This window comes from Cyprinodon tularosa, unplaced genomic scaffold, assembly GCF_016077235.1.
Source record: "Cyprinodon tularosa strain WSP-4 unplaced genomic scaffold, ASM1607723v1 ctg33, whole genome shotgun sequence".
Lineage (NCBI taxonomy): Eukaryota > Metazoa > Chordata > Actinopteri > Cyprinodontiformes > Cyprinodontidae > Cyprinodon > Cyprinodon tularosa.
Window position 1 is genome coordinate 1,025,206 of NW_024039041.1, and position 17,485 is coordinate 1,042,690.

General features: G+C 36.4%; 3 protein-coding genes across 3 annotated transcripts; 1 reads left to right on the forward strand and 2 right to left on the reverse strand.

Annotated features, from left to right (window-relative positions):
- Positions 1–85: 85 nt before the first annotated feature.
- Positions 86–9,469, reverse strand: fam162a (family with sequence similarity 162 member A). Its single transcript, XM_038293814.1, has 5 exons — positions 9,307–9,469; positions 6,074–6,148; positions 5,645–5,756; positions 4,967–5,075; positions 86–1,292 (listed from the first exon to the last, which is right to left on the reverse strand). The coding sequence occupies exons 1-5, from the start codon at positions 9,347–9,349 to the stop codon at positions 1,203–1,205; spliced, it is 429 nt and encodes a 142-aa protein (XP_038149742.1). The 5' UTR covers positions 9,350–9,469; the 3' UTR covers positions 86–1,202.
- Positions 9,470–11,406: 1,937 nt separating this feature from the next.
- mix23 (mitochondrial matrix import factor 23) lies at positions 11,407–15,120 on the forward strand. Its single transcript, XM_038293615.1, has 5 exons — positions 11,407–11,563; positions 13,946–14,071; positions 14,160–14,306; positions 14,682–14,741; positions 14,829–15,120. Exons 1-5 carry the CDS (start codon positions 11,513–11,515, stop codon positions 14,874–14,876), a joined length of 432 nt encoding a protein of 143 aa, XP_038149543.1. The 5' UTR covers positions 11,407–11,512; the 3' UTR covers positions 14,877–15,120.
- Positions 15,121–16,367: 1,247 nt separating this feature from the next.
- LOC119788925 (cystatin-A1-like) lies at positions 16,368–17,220 on the reverse strand. Its single transcript, XM_038293616.1, has 3 exons — positions 17,048–17,220; positions 16,851–16,955; positions 16,368–16,751 (listed from the first exon to the last, which is right to left on the reverse strand). The coding sequence occupies exons 1-3, from the start codon at positions 17,117–17,119 to the stop codon at positions 16,611–16,613; spliced, it is 318 nt and encodes a 105-aa protein (XP_038149544.1). The 5' UTR covers positions 17,120–17,220; the 3' UTR covers positions 16,368–16,610.
- Positions 17,221–17,485: the final 265 nt, after the last annotated feature.

Here is a 17,485-nt window from a genome sequence, read left to right on the forward strand (position 1 = left end):
GATCTGAAACAGAGATTCCCTTTTAAACTCTTGAGAAACTGACAACCTCTCAGGTAAGTTCATTCAGTAGCAGGACATATCCAAAGATATATTACTTTATTACATTTATTTTTTGTTCTTGTTTCTACAACAAAATGCCACAACAGCCATCGGAAAACTTTATTATATCCATATATGAACAGGATAAGGAACCCATTTACACTGGATCCACTTGATTATTTTTAAAACTAAACACAGACATGTTTTACAAGAGGAAACAGATTAAGCACTCATCCAATCAGAAAAGAAGAGCTCTCGGGTTGGTACTACGACAGGTTTTCATGATCTACAGCAACAAGGAAAACTGTCCCTCCTTAATTTTGTTTGGATTTCTAAATTGGAGATGTCCCGGGGGTAGGGGTTCACCAAGTTCATGTTTCCACTGATAACGTAATGGATTGTAATCCTACAAAGAACGAGTGCTCTGTTCCAGACATAAGTTAGGTGGAAAAGCAGTCTAAACCAGGCATTAACATTCACTGCAAAAAGACCTAAACTTGAAAAAGATTTTGGCAGTTTTGCTAACTGATGCTGCATCATAATTATTTGTTTACTAGAGCCAGATTATGAAATTAGCTTAATGGAGGCACAGCTGTGGATGTACTTTAGGTCAGCCCTCAACCTGAAGGAACTAAGAACTGAAGATCTCCAAGAATCTGGCTAATCCTTGGCTGTAATTTCAAGGTGTTTAATCAGAGTGGGAATGTCCAGCTGCAGCAATTAGGCGACTGCTTGGTGTTTAATATGCATATCCTGTTGAAGATGCTGACCAAAGCTGCTAGCAGTGTCATTAGCTACAGTGAAGCAAGTCCAGTGTTGAAATGGGCCAGATAAGAATTTGAAAGTACTCAGACGAAGACATTCAAGTTTTTTTTTGTGTGTGCGAATAACCAGTTACATTCGGAGAAAAATGTCTTGGAGCTTAAGTATCTTAGCTGCTAAAATGATACATCAAATGTAGACGTTAAGGAAAGTACATTTCACCAAAAAACTCTAATTTAGGCAGTACTTGATTAAAATAATGTTGCCAAAATTGAGGCAAATTTAACTGTTTTAAAATGGGAAAATATTTTATTTAATATCAGACTGAAAACAAAAGACAAGTCTGTTTCCTTTATTTTATAGTTTTCTGGTTGCAACTGCATCATGACTACTGATGTCCATCACTGAGTCTTTTCTTTCTCGAGTTCCTCCCTCCATTTGGCTTTCTTTTCCAAGTTGTATACAGTCAGAGACTCGTTTCGACCTGCAGCCTGCAAAAACAAGATGGAATCTTGGTAAAACTGGTTTATATGAAGGAAACAAAAACAGGAATAATCATTTACACTTCCAGGCAGAAGGTTCTCCACTCCCTGCAATGCCTGCCTTTCAATAATTTAGAGTGGGAAATTATTACACATAACTTTATTTAAAAAAAAAAGCAGCCTGGGTGAAAAGTTTTGTGGTTAAATCCACCTGGTGCTAAATCTATAAGTAAATCTCAAAAGATCAGAAAATCATACAAATATTTTTTATGCATTTAGAAAAACACTGAATGGATTCCTTGCAAATAAAGAGAGTAAACATTTTCAAGCCTTTATTTCATTTGATTTTTCTATAATTGCCTACAAATAACCCACAATCAATCAATTATGAGTATGTTTGCCTATGTATGCCTATTGTGAGATGCACAATCATGGAAATGACAGCTGACAGGTCCAGAAGAACCTACACATTATCGATAGGCCACCAAAAAAGTCACTACCCAAGAAGCTGATTCCTCACAAAGTGCTGCATCCATGCAAACCAATTGATAATTGAGTGGAAGGAAAAAGTGTAAACGGTGCACCAACAAAATACAGAGGTGTCAAGTAAAGTACAAATACTTCGTTAGTGTACTTAAGTACACTTTTTAGGTATCTCTACTTTACTCCATTACTTATTTTTCTTCCTACTTCTATTAATTACATTTTCACACAAGTATCTGTACTTTCTATTCCTTACATTTTTAAAACAAACGTTACTCGTTACTCTTGGCTTCGGTTTAATGTTTATATATATTTATTTCACGTCATGTGCTCCATCCGAAGCAGCTCATTGCTGCCATCCACATCTAGTGAAAACTAGTGTAATTGGATGAGTCATATAACCCAAACACTCATTGGTTAATCAGGCATCCCCAAACTCGGTCCTCAAGGTCCCCTGTCCTGCAGGTTTTAGAGGTTTCTTTGCTCCAGCACAGCTGATTTTAATTGAAAGCTGATTAACAGGCTTTTGGTCTACTGCAATCATTATAACCAGCTGTGCTGAAGCAGAGAAACCTCTATTTGACACTCATGTACAGTAGGTGGCGGTATGCACCTTAAAGTTGCTTGTGATCCGCCATAATAGAAAAGAAGAAGAAGAGAAACTTCTAAAACCTGCAGGACAGGGGGCCTTGAGGACCGAGTTTGGGAAAGCCTGGGTTAGCTAAAGGAAATCATCAGAAGCAAGCAGGTGTTCTTCAAACTGCAAATGTGAATTGTCTCTGCCATGCCACAATGTCGGATCCAGAAAAAGATGTCGAAATGTCTGAAAGGATGGACACAGGCGAGAGCGTATGGGGAGATGAAGAGGGAGACCAACAAGACCTCCCTTATCCTTGGCCCCAACTCAAAGAATTTTTCAAAAATAGTCGAAAAAAAATAGCTTTCAATTCATAAAGTGGCATCTGGCTGTTTGTTTTTAAGGTTACTTTATACTTTTATACTTTAAGTAGTTTTTGGAGCACATGGTTTTTCACTTTTACTTGAGTAAAGAGGCCAAGTTGATTCTTCAACTTTTACCAGAGTGTTTTTAAACTGCAGTAGCTTTACTTCTACTTAAGTAACAAATGTGTGTACTTTTGACACCACTGCAAAAGATGCCCACGTTCTTCACAGATTTATCAAACTAAATCACAGATTATTGAAGGAGCAGTGGACTGAGGTTGGAGTCAGAACATTAAAAAGGCATCACACACAGAGGAATCCTACACATGGGCCACAAATGCAGCATTTCTCATGTCAAACTCTTCCTGAAACAGAGTGGATTGTTGATCGGTGGATCAAAGTAATCTTTTCAAATGGAGTAAAGTTTGTCTTCATTTGGGAATAAAGGTGCTAATATCTGGGGGAGAACAGAGAAGTAGAGAATCCATGCTGATTAAACCCAGAGTGAAGTTTCCAGTGAGAATTTGGGATTCCTTGTCATCTGTTGCTGCGGGTCTGTAAGACATCCAATCATGTCCTTGTCTTTGGGTTTTTGCTGGGTTCAAGTTCTGGTTGATTGTGGATCGTTTTGCATTATCCTAACGAATGTCTTTCCGTCTATTGGCAGAGGTGTCAAGTAAAAGTATCTATACTTTACTGGAGTAATTCTTTTTTTAGACAACTTTTTACTTCTATTCCTTACATTTTTTTGCAATTATCTCTAGTTTCTACTCCTCACATCTTTAAAATAGACTTGTTAAGTTTTGTTTCGTTTACACTCTTTTTCGTTATGGCCTGTTGGTATTTAAAAAAAAAAGTAAAAACCATCAAAATAAATTTCTTTATCCAGAAAAATTACTTTATTTGTGCTGAACCAAATTGTTGTTCACCACATACCAAAATAAAAAAATATTCAAAATGATGCAAAGTTGAATTTAAATATAAAATATAAATTATATTAAATATAAAACCAGGAAAAGTCTAAGGAAGTTATCATAAAGAATTGTAGAAAAATGTTCCTTTTAGTGAGGTAGAGCAGTAACCAGTAGGAGGTTTAAAGCATCCATCCTAACTTTTACTTTTAGACTTTTAATTGAGTAAAAAGCTTCAGTTAATACTCTAACTTCTACAAAATTATAGGATTTTTACTTGAGTAATTACCATTAATTCCTTTGACACCTCAGGGATTTGGAGAGTTTTAGGTACAAACAAACAAAATATGTAAATCCGGAAACTATCTATATACCAAACTGAACGACTGTTGTTCTCTACTTCAAAAAACACTTTAGATTTTAAAATGGACACATGTTCTATTTTTTTTTAACATGGATGCATAAACACCTCAATCTATTTCAGTGTTCAATTTCTGTTTAAACTAACAGATTACAATTAAAAATGTCTCTGGACCTTTACTGGTTGATGATTTTTAATTAGCTCTAGTGGATGAAAAAGTAGTGGACTCAAAATTTCCCACAATGCACCTTCAAAAGTAGTGACAATCTATGTTCACTAGACAATCAGATATATACTGGAATGCTTTGCGAGAGTCCTTCTGGCAAAGCATTATGGGATTTGTTGTCACAGCGGCCCGCTGTTGCTACCGGACAGCGGCGACGAATAACAAAGGTGGCGCAGGCACCGTGCGGTGGAGGCGGAGTTATGTGACCAATGGGGAGCAAAAAGCAGTGATAATCTGTCCGAACGGTAAGTTAACGGAGTTTGCTATAAAGTCCACTATATAGTACCCGCTCTATATAGTGATGGACGGATCTTGGGGTTAGGGCGGACGTTTGGACACAGCCATATTATTAGGTTCATAACCCACTTCGTCGACTAGACGATGAAATTGAAGCTAAGTGGTTTGGAGATAAGTCAAAGGATCAATCCATGAATCTTTTCAGCTTTTTATTAGCAAAGCATGTTGGAAAGGAAAATGTAAAATGAAGACCTGAATTGTTAATTTTTCCTGCCAGAAAAAAAGAACAATTTAGCTTTAGAAACCCAAAAAGGTACTGAAATCAGGCTTATAGTATAAAGCGCCAGTCACAACAAGGACACTTGACTATTTTACTACTGGCTTACTCAGGGTGACTCAGCAAAAGAAGCCTGCACAGACATGAAAAAGATTCCTGCCTTTATGCATCGCTGCAATCCTACAGGTGAATGCTACCGGATCTGAGCTGTACTTGCTTTCGATGTATTTCTGCTTTGTCACTCACCTTTTTACCCATAATCACCATCAGCACACAGGCTCCTATTGTCAACGCCATCATCAGATAGGCAGCTTTCACTCTGATTTTGTTTCTGGCATTGTCGATCATCTCAAAGCTGTGGAGAAGATGATATTTATCATTAAAACGCTTATTCTGGTTAAGAGTAAGTCCAAAAACAATAAAGAAGGTGAAACTTTCTCCTCCTGTTTGAACATTGACATGTGATCCTTTTATGTTATACCCATAAAGGAATCAATCTTTGGGATTCTATTTCTAATCTTTACATTATATAATAATATTTATAATGAACACAATGAAATCTTTCAACACTCTCCTGAGCGGCTGATGTGTTTTGGTTTATTTTGGACACTAAGCTCCACGTCTTCACATACAGGCGGCCTGAATTTACCTCATAAGCATGACAAGCAGATCTTTTTCTAATCACAGAAGCAGATCAGATGCAATCTCCACCCTGATGTCAGGAGCCACCTTAATTACCTCAGAGCACAAACAGACGCTGTGTTTGAACTAAGGACATCTCAGAGGGGCCAGCCGCACACTCCACCGCCGCTCATCCACTTAGTCAGCTCTGTTCTTGTGATGTGGAGGCAATCGGAGAGCCGTGCACCGTGTTAAAGGGACAGGGAGAGGGGGGTCTGCGATAAACAGGAAAGGGCTACTTACGACACAGTTTCTGGGATCTGGTCCTCAGTCTTGAAGCGACCTGCCCACAGTAAAATCTTCCTGTCCATGTTGGAGGGTCTGTAGCCGGGGGTTTTGAATAAGGGTCTGGATTCTGTGGAGAGGAAAGCGGGGGGGGGGGGGGGGGGGTATCAGCTTTATTTATATCCCTTAGCTAGAATCTGTGATTTGCTTCATCGCCCAGAAATTGTTTGCCCCATTTCCTGTTCTCTTTTCAGTCTCCTGGGACTAAAAACAAACAATTTAACAATCTGGATGGACAAGATCCATGCGGGGGGGGGGCTTCTAAAATGAACAAAATGTTTTAGAGATAAAATGTGGATCAGGTTGGACTGCAGGGATGGGCATAAAGCCCAACGATGAAATCAAAGAAAAAGGAGCAGTTTATCTGTAATCCAAAAACACCCTCACCTTGTGCTGGAGCTGCTGGAGAGACCTCTGGCTTGGCCTCCGGAAGTTTATTGCACATCCCTCGGACCCTCTGACCTGGATTGAAATTAAACAAACACATGTAATCTCATCTAACTTGAACTGTTAAGTTTTGTGTTTGACCTATGTTGAGAGAAAATTGTGCTGCTTTTCTTAATTAGATCTAAAATGCAAAATATCAGATCAACAACAACCCACAAAAGGAATTCAATAAATACATTTAAAGAAAACTCCTGCAGTTTATTTTGTTCCCCTATACTTCCCATTCCAACTAATTAACTTCACATGGAGCAAACCTTCACATGAAGAAGTAAAGCAAAACGCATCCTCCATCAAACTGGTCTGTTGTTCATCTGTTTATCATGTTTTATTTCCGTTCCACTTCTTATAAAAAATATATTTTTTCAAAATCTGTAGATAAATACTTCATAATACTGTATAATATTATAAAGGAATCAAAGATAGATACTGGCTGAGACAAAAGAATTTAACCATAAATTTTATTTCCTTCCACAATTCCATTAATTTTTTACCAAGATCTTGTAAAGATGATGGCAGGCTGCATGTCCTCTCCTACTCATTCCAACAGTCTGAACTCTGTAGTGGCCAAAACTAAAAACTGCTGATTAGTGTTTTTCAATATGAGCGAAATAAAATCATGGTACTGTCATCGGAGAAGAAGAACGTCACTAATATAGTAATCTGGCCATTAGTATATTTTGGTAGTAAAGCTGACCTCTTTTGGCCCAAAAGTTACTGAAGACCTAATCAACTCCACTTCCTACACTGATATGCCCATCACTGTGGAAGAAGGTACCGTAAATACTGATTCATTAGACCACTAAATTCTCTTCCATTCCACCTGAATTTATTTAGAAGACACTTTCTTTATTCAGCCTAACTGATCAGTTGGTTTCTAAAGGTTACATCCCTTTTAATCCTAATACCTTAAAAGTATGAAAATGTTCTTACTACGGTAATTTCTGATTTGATTCAACCACTTTTCTTCCCCAAAGGTTCTCCTCTATCCTTTAACTCTTTAATAATGCATTGGACAATTCTGAACCCAATTTAAATAATTTTAACAATTTACAAAGATATTCTCTTTGCTTGATGCACAACAATAATTTGACAACAATATGACCCATTAAAAAAAAAAAATATATATATATATATATATATATATATATATATATATATATATATATATATATATATATATATATATATATATATATATATATACACTCACCGGCCACTTTATTAAGTACACCTGTCCAACTGCTCTTTAACACTTAATTTCTAAGCAGCCAATCACATGGCGGCAACTCAGTGCATTTAGGCATGTAGACATGGTCAAGACAATCTCCTGCAGTTCAAACTGAGCATCAGTATGGGGAAGAAAGGTGATTTGATTGACTTTGAACGCGGCATGATTGTTGGTGCCAGAAGGGCTGGTCTGAGTATTTCAGAAACTGCTGATCTACTGGGATTTTCACACACAACCATCTCTAGGGTTTACAGAGAATGGTCCGAAAAAGAAAAAACATCCAGTGAGCGGCAGTTCTGTGGGCGGAAATGCCTTGTTGATGCCAGAGGTCAGAGGAGAATGGCCAGACTGGTTCGAGCTGATAGAAGGGCAACAGTGACTCAAATAACCACCCGTTCCAACCAAGGTGGGCAGAAGAGCATCTCTGAACGCACAGTACGTCGAACTTTGAGGCAGATGGGCTACAGCAGCAGAAGACCACACCGGGTGCCACTCCTTTCAGCTTAGAACAGGAAACTGAGGCTACAATTTGCCCAAGCTCATCGAAATTGGACAATAGAAGATTGGAAAAACGTTGCCTGGTCTGATGAGTCTCGATTTCTGCTGCGACATTTGGATGGTAGGGTCAGAATTTGGCGTCTACAACATGAAAGCATGGATCCATCCTGCCTTGTATCAACGGTTCAGGCTGGTGGTGGTGGTGTCATGGTGTGGGGAATATTTTCTTGGCACTCTTTGGTCCCCTTGGTACCAATTGAGCATCGTTGCAACGCCACAGCCTACCTGAGTATTGTTGCTGACCATGTCCATCCCTTTATGACCACAATGTACCCAACTTCTGATGGCTACTTTCAGCAGGATAATGCGCCATGTCATAAAGCTGGAATCATCTCAGACTGGTTTCTTGAACATGACAATGAGTTCACTGTACTCAAATGGCCTCCACAGTCACCAGATCTCAATCCAATAGAGCATCTTTGGGATGTGGTGGAACGGGAGATTCGCATCATGGATGTGCAGCCGACAAATCTGCGGCAACTGTGTGATGCCATCATGTCAATATGGACCAAACTCCCTGAGGAATGCTTCCAGCACCTTGTTGAATCTATGCCACCAAGAATTGAGGCAGCTCTGAAGGCAAAAGGGGGTCCAACCCGTTACTAGCATGGGGTACCTAATAAAGTGTCTGGTGAGTGTATATACATATGTGTGTGTGTGTGTTTTTTTTAAGAATATAAAACAGTTTTAATTGTGTTTTGGTGGTATAACAATTATGAATACTTTTAATAGTACTAGTTTAATTAAAAGCAAAACTAACAGAGTAAAAAGAGTAGATGTGAAACAGATAACTATTAAGTGAGATAAATAAAAAAAAGGAAAAGTCAATTAAATTAAGCGAAGTTGAAATATATAAACAAAATAAACTGTAAATAAATAAAACAAACGTCCATTAACGCAATGCTAAAATGTATTAAAGCTACAAAATATGATCTTGAAAATATTAAAACTGTACTATAATAAGGAGAGGATATAGAAAATACAATATTATAGTTTTATTTATTGCACTTTTAGATCTGTAATAGATATGTAGACACACTTTTAGCTTAACATGTTAACCATAAAATAATATAGGTAATTGCAATAAATAAACCCCACGCAATAGAAAAACATGACCAAGAAAACAACATTATTTGATTATTCCACTTCTACACAATAAAATCTACTGTCAACATTCATTTCAACAATACTGTACCACGAAAACATGCATTTATAGCGTTAGAATTAGAATAAAATAACCCAAACATTAAATTACCCATTCAGTTATAGTGTCAACAACAAACAGTTTTAGGAAACACAACAAGAGCGAAGCGACAAAGTGGAACATGCTAGTTTGTTTCTAAGAGCGATTTTATCTCAAATTAATGAATTATTGAATCATACGAACCGAGAAGGTTTCCCACGGTGAGGCGAGATCTGATTAAATTCATGTCTGTTTGGGTTAATATCTGTCGCTGTGTCCAGAAACTGTGCCGCAAAGAGCAGCTGAAACTTCCCCTTCAGCTACTGAAAGTCAACTAGCTGCAGAAAACACCAACAGGCCCTGCACAGCGTAAACGAAGAAGACGCAGCGAACGGTCAGAATTGTGCGACATAAAAAAAAAAAAAAAAAAAAAAAAAAAAAAGAATTGTGCGACAACGCCGCCGCCATGTTGTGAGAGGCAAATTCCATTGCGACTGAGGAGTGGCCATATCTATGATTAGGCCTATTAGAACGGTTTCTTCCAGAATCAGAGGCACTTTGCTAAACCCAAACAGAACGTATTTTCCTAACTTCTCCTTCTCAGGAGTCACCACTATGAGTCATTTGTCTCCCTCTGACCCCTATTTTCCGCATCTCTGTGTTAGGTGTGTTGAAGATACATTTGGAGTTCCAGAAGCTAGAGGTTGACTTGTGGGTTGTACGATGATAAGGCTGTAACTGTCAGTCAGGAGGCCTAAATGAAGATCAGAGAGGAGTTTATTGGGTGGAGGAAAAGATTATATAAATGAAGTCGGTGTGAAAGAAGAAGATGCAGAAGTTAGAATCAGAGTTCCCGCTTAATTCTGTGTCTCTAAAATACCTTTGCTGATAGAACATATTTAAAATAAAGGACTTAGAGATTTAAGTTTTTTTGTTAAATCCTGTATATGAGCATCTTTAAATTTGTTAGGGAGGAACAGAAAAAGATTTGGCAGTCACCAGTAATGTTACCAGGAGACATCAGCCACAAAACAATTCCCATATATGATTGCCAGTACAGAGGTCACCTCCCTCTGAAAAATAGATTGAATTGTTTTATTGTTATTGCAAAGGGATGAGTTAAGCAAAGGCTATCTGCCAACAGGAAAAGTAAGATATTAATGCTGACTGGTTACACATTCACTGCATTTAAACACCAGAAAATACTTCCAAAAATAACCCACAAAATAACTCAGAGGTCATAATAAACACTAGCCTGAAATGTTCAGTCTGAGTTTTGTTTTTTTGTCAAAGAAAATTCAAGAAATTACCATGTTTAGTGTGGTCTTGGGCTTTTATTCTTCTTCCTTTTTTACATCTGTTTTATCGTGAGTTCAAATAGGGTGATGTTTGGCTCAGTTTTGCCATACAAGCCTTTAAATAAATAAAAAATGTTTTTGTTTCACTGTTATTAATTGTAATCTTTATACATTAAAATGTGCTTCACAAGTACTGTTATGATTACTTTGCAAATTCAAATACAAACATTTTCTGAAAGCATCGCTGTTCCTCATAGTTTAAATAGATAGATAGATAGACAGACAGACAGACAGACAGACAGACAGACAGACAGACAGACAGACAGACAGACAGACAGAGAGATACTGATTGATTGATTGACTTTATTGATCTCACAGTGAAGAAATTAACTTGTTTCATCAGCTCAGATAGTCAAAGGAGAAGAAGAATGTGCCAAAGGAAGAAAGGGTGCATGGGATATATACAGTACATACAGTGCGTCCACATATGACAGCTGTTTATTTTTTTATTTTTTTATGGTAGGATAATTTACCGGGTTATTGCACAGCTGTTTACATGGGTATTTATATAGATGGATAATTTTATATATATATATATATATATATAAAGCTATTGCACTGGGTGCCAAATATAGAGCAACGGGTTATTGCACAGGGTATTCTAATGGTAAATTGCACATTTATAGTCCTTTATAGTCTATATATATTTTCTTCTAGTATATATATATATATATATATATATATATATATATATATATATATATATATATATATATATATATATATATATATATATATATATATATATATATATATATATATATATATATATATATATATATATATTAGTGTTATTATTATTATTACAAAAAATTTGCTTAAAAAATTTACATGACCAAAAAAAAAGAAAAAAATTATAATGGGAAACCCAATTAATTTGCCACTAGCAATATGGCGGACTGATTTGTAAAAGCACAGCGAAGGTAGTGCGGAGTAATTCGTGCCTGATGAGAACTCTGGCTGCCTCTGAAGCAAATCGAGCGTCTTTTCGTTCAGGAGCTGTTTTGAACAGCTACTTCGTGCTGTTGCCGTGAAGGACCCCACAATCCATTATGGCGGCGCCCGATGAGACTTTAAACTGTGAGGACTTTTCCATGTTTCAGGTAATTCAAACCAAACGGATAATTCTTTCCCCACTAAAACGTTGCACAGTTAAAGATCGATCCGCACCCTTGGTTCTCAGTGGGGGACATTGTCGGATCTCTATTTTTTGTGTCATTTGACCCTCCTGATCGTTCAAGGATCCAGACTGGATTACAGAACTGGAAACTGGGAGCATTTGTGCTTATATCACAAGGGAGTCCTGATCAGGTGACCCGGTTCCCAAAACTATCTGAGGCTTTAGTCTTTAGTTATAAAGCACATAGTTTGCACTCAACTCCCACTACTTGCAGAGTTACACTACTCCTGTAAGAACCATCACTATATCAACCACCTGGATATATTATATGATACACACGTGTGATTGGAAACACAGTTTTACCTGCAGCTTAGATTTTTTTTTATAGGATTAATGAAAAACAAGTAACTATTTTTGAATGGCAGACATTTTAACACACAGGGAATAGCACAATTACCTTATATTCAAGCTTTTGTATTTAAGTTTATTTCTTTAAAAACAATTTTGCTTACTTCTAAATTAAGGGAAAATGTTATTTGTCTTTAGATTATCTTGCAAATATAATGAAAAAAGTCTATTTGCAAAGAGCTGTTTGGTTTAATGTCAGCAAACAGCTGTGAAGGCCACTTAAGGTCTGCTGGAAACATTGAGGATGCTGTGGAGAAGTTTAAAGTCGAGTTACAAACAACATTCTAAGCTTTAAACATTTCAAGACATTTTACAGAGATTATAAAGTCAGATTGGTTAAAAGTTTCTATTACAGAAAATCATGATGGCCGAACTGCAAAACCAGCAAGAGATGATTGTCCACTAGAAATGACAGGCCTGACAAAGGAGAACATTATGAACAGTCAGGAACACCATAAAACTCAGGATTCTAAGCTATACAGGCTATTTTTATTCCAGACAAGTAGAAGATATAAAATATTGTTTCATAGTTAGATAATATTAACAAGTTCAACAATGGAGTTTGCATCCATTACTAAACATCATGTTTTCTTGTTTAGCTATTTATGACATAATCTCATTATTGCATAACTTTCTGAAAAAGAATTATGTTGAGAATCTATGTATTATAGAAACTCAAAAATAATATTTATAAATAAATAGATATAATACTAGAAATACTATTTTCATATATATATATATATATATATATATATATATATATATATATATATATATATATATATATATATACATAATACAAAATCCCTTTATTGTCCCACAATGGGGAAGTTCTTGAATTTACAGCAGCAAAAAAGTTATAGAAAGAACCTTCACACAAATATGTACCATAGAAAAATGCGTACGAATAACAGAATAGTGAAGAGTTAAAAGATAAACAATAAAATATTGTACTGTAAAGTGTTTTACCTGTATAAAAACTCACAACTTGGACAATAAATAACCATTATACGGCAAGGGACATTTTTGCAGTAATGGGTATTTAAAAAATAGCAGCAACATCAGAGATGTGCAAAATGACAGCAGCATGTTATTTAACTGACTAAGATAGAAACTGCAAAATCAGCATGAATGTAACAACTTATTGAGGTTGTTGGGAACATCTATACACACAAGTAAACTATACTGCAATAAGCACATTAAGACAATTTTTATTGTTGCACTTGTTGATTCAGATTCAAAAATACTGAGAAAATGGAAGCTGTTTTAGAAAAAAGTAAAAAAAAAAAAAAATCAAACTATCACTTTAGAGGTTGCTGGTGGAAGAAGCTGAGCCTGTCAAATCACAAGAAAAAAATGGTGTGGATGTTTTACCTACATCCAAAACTCTGTGTGAAGCAGAACCCTAACTCTGCACATCACTTCAAATGCTCTATTTACACTGTAAACATAGTGGTGGCGGTGTTATGCTGTGGGAATGCTTTTCCTAATTGGAGAAGCCAGTCTTGAAGGATAAAGCTAACAAAAGTGCAATACTAGAAGAAAACCTCATAGTCAGTATCAAATAATGTGAAATGGGATGGAGGTTCAGCCTTGAAACACAACAACCCTTTATTTACAGCAAGAGAAGCATATTTATCTTTAAACATGGCCTAGTCAAAGACCAGTCCTTAAGCTAAAAATCTTTTTTTCTAACATGAAGATAAATGTATATACAATCAATGTAGTTTCAGAACAGGCAGACCCTATAAACCTAACTATCAACAAATAGATGCATACTACATTTTTCAAATTTGTATAAGTAAAAACATTTTAAAAACTTTCCACTTCACAATTGTGCCCTATTTGTCTTGTTTTTTTGTATAATATCCCTAGAAAAACACAAATCAATGATGAATCTTTAACCTGCAATAAAAGGATCCTTTAAACTGTAATTCAAAATCTCTCTGTTTCACAGGAGGGCTTAAAGGTGATGCGCACCATAGACGACCGCATTGTCCACGCCCTGAACACTACATTGCCGACAGTCTCCTTCTCAGGAAAAGTGGACGCCACACAGACCTGCAAAGAACTGTACGAGTCGGTGAGTATCAGGAAGACGATTTGATAGTTTGAAAACTGTGACCTCCTCTGGTTTCTGAACAACTTTAACTTTTCTCTGCCTTTCCCAGCTGATGAAAGCCCATCTGAGTAGAGACAAAGCCATTAAGACCTGTATAGCCCAGAAATCAGAAGTGGTAGCACGGCTGAGGGAAGAACGAGAAAAAGACAGTGAGGATCTGAAACTAATCAAACAGCTTCGAAAGGAGCAAACCAATGTAAGCAAGAGAAAATTAGACTTCAGTCTGTCTGTGATGGTTGTATAATTGGTCATATTTGGCAAGAAAACTGCAATCCAACTATTGTATTAGTAGTTTTTTTTTTTTTTTCCCTCTTGGTTAAATGGGGTGCGTTAAACGAAGTGTAAAAGCCAATGAACCTCAAACAGTGTGAGACTCTAAACATTACATTAGAAATAAAGTGCAAGTTGATAACTGTAGTAATATGTCAGCCAACATTTACTGCACACCAGTCCTTTGCAATTTACTGCAATGAGCATATCTTTATAGTGTTTTTCCAACCCTAATCTAAGTGCATTTTCTTTATGCAAACTTATTTTTTCCCCTCTTAATCTCATGCTGCCCTGCCTCCAGTTGAAGCTCATGCAGTCAGAGCTGAATGTTGAAGAAGTTGTCAACGATAGAAGCCTGAAGGTAAAATATACACCTATCATTTCTATACCTGCCTGAGCAAAATACAAAACTTTGATGCAACACTTATGCTTCTCTTTCTCCTTTCAGATTTTCACTGAACGATGCAGAATCCACTACCAGCCTCCAAAGGTTTAGTGAAGATCCATCTGATGAAAGAATGCCTCTTCGCTCTGTTTGAACCCAGATCGGAGCTGAGCGCGTGGGAGCTGACGCCTTGAACCGACCGCAGGGCGCTCGTCTAACAGACCGACCGGACCTCCTTTCCACTTCACCGTCATTATTGTATAGAAGAATGATTGCTGTAGGAGTCATCCTTTTTCTTCACAATTAATTAATGTACAAAAGCTTTTTTTTTTTTTTTTAGAAAAAGAAAAAATAAGATAAGGAACTGTTTTCAAATGACTTCTGGTGTCTGTGTTTTATATCGCTGGCTGTTTCAGCTTCTTCTTTGTCCTATTTTAACAAAGTCATCTTTACAAAAAGGAATATATTAGTGTTTCAAGAGACACACCACAACATCCACTGATCAAGATGCTTCTGGTTTGATCTGATTATCTTAAAAGTGCATCTAATCGAGAGTGATGCAGATTTTTGTTTTATAACGTCCCATCTAATGTAATTACAGGTCCTTAAAATATTAGCATGTTGTGATCAAGTCCATTAATTTCCATAATGTCATGATAAGACTTGGAACATTCATATATTTTAGATTCATTGCACACTAACTGAAATATTTCAGCTGTTTAATTGTCTTAATACGCATGATTTTGACATACAGCCCATGAAAACCCAAAACATTATAATAAATAATTAACTTTATCACAATATGATAATATTTTCAGAAGGACCTGTAAAAATAACATTGAATTATGGGGATAATAAAAATGGAAAATGAAGAAAACTTGGTCATAAAACAAAGTTAAACACCTCATGCTGTGTTAAATGATAGTATTAAAAGAGGGAAGACTGTGAAGGAGCAAGTCTTACATGGAGAGAGACGGCCTGCTCCATAACTTTGGTCCTGATGACATCAGAGCTTCAACCTGATGGTTGGAATGACGATTTGATACCTCTTTGGGTATCCAAACATATCAGGCTGATACAGGAATCACTAAGCTGCTCTACAAATGATGTAATGGTTAAAAGTGAAAATACTTGGATATTTAAGGATAATAGACTCATTAGATCAATAGCAAGATTATGTTTATATCATCCTAAAGTGATGCATTGGCTCATTGGGCGCTCAGCTGACCTAAAATCAGACATTAGATTACATCAGCTTTCAGGAGTTGAGTTTATCAGTTACATATTAAAGGAAAAAAAATATGGCCAGGACCCTGAACTAGTATTTGGGACCACATCTGGATATGATCGAGAAAAAAAAAAAAAAAAAGTTAAACATTCTGTCTCTTGGATTTTTAAATTTTATTTTATTTCTAATTTCTCTTTTGTTTCACAGGTTTATATCTGGTGTGTCTCTTTTGGTAGATGGGTTCAGTTATATTATTTTATTTCAATTCAGAATCTGGAATTTTTTGTTCACACAGGAATTCATGACTCCAAAAAAGCACTTGTATAAAACAGTCACCCATATTTATAGACATAACTTGTCAAACTTACACCATCTAAGTGCCACAGTCTTTTATTATTGCTGTTTTAACAGCAGCAGATAAAAGAAGAAAACATACCATCAATTATAATCACAATCTTTGTTCTTCAATCTTTACATATGAGATTGCGCTGATTAAAATACCTAAAGCTAAAAACACCATAAGCTAGAATGTATATAGACATTGTTATATTTAACTATTTCACAATAACAAAGCAGTGCATTTTTCTGTAAGAATTGACAAAATGTTGTTTTTTCCTTTAGTCTAAAGGTCTAATGGGTTCCAGAGGATCTCCCTCTTTGTGTGTCTCTACCCTCTTAAGTAAGGTTTTAATCTCCCCCCCCTGCAGAGGGCTTTGGAAGGCATAAATATGGAGGTATTCGCTTCCTCCCACATGAACCTGCAGGAAGGAAAGGAACACCTTTATTTTGTGCATAAACACAAATACATATACACATAAAACCAGGAACTTTTATTAACTATATGATTTAGGTGTTACCTTGATGAGAAAGTTTCTTCCTGCCACTGGTTGTATTCTGTACTCAATGGTCTTGAATATTTCATATCTCTGTTTGGTCCACTTTGCTTCAACTTGGCTCTTTAGCTGTGTGCGGTTAACATTTAGTAGAGCTTGAAAGCGAAACTGATTATTTTTGCATGTTAAAAACGTAAGAGTGAAGGCAGAGTGAAACTCACCATGTCACAGATGTTCTGCATTTCCTCAGAGGCAGGCATTACCTCTGTCCATGCTCCAAACATCCCCGCCATTACAGCAAAGTCAAATGTCCGTCGTCAAAATCCTTAATTGAACATGTATGTTTTTTTTTTACTGTGGCTATTCTCTCAGTGTAAAGGCTGGAATGTGATTCTACTACATAGTGGGTGGAGCAATGTGAGTGAAGCCCTCACCTTTTAGTGGATAAACCTGTTGTAAAACTAGGAAGTGCTCACTAGATTTAAGATAATGCAAGACAAAACAATACTTAAAGCAAGAATGAAAGCAAACTCACTGACTCACAAATTCAGTACTATATTCACTTACACATTTTATTTTTTATTCTTTTTATATTTTCTCATTTGCAAAAAATAAGCAAACTGTGAAGCCTAACTCCATAGAACAGGGATTTGCAACCT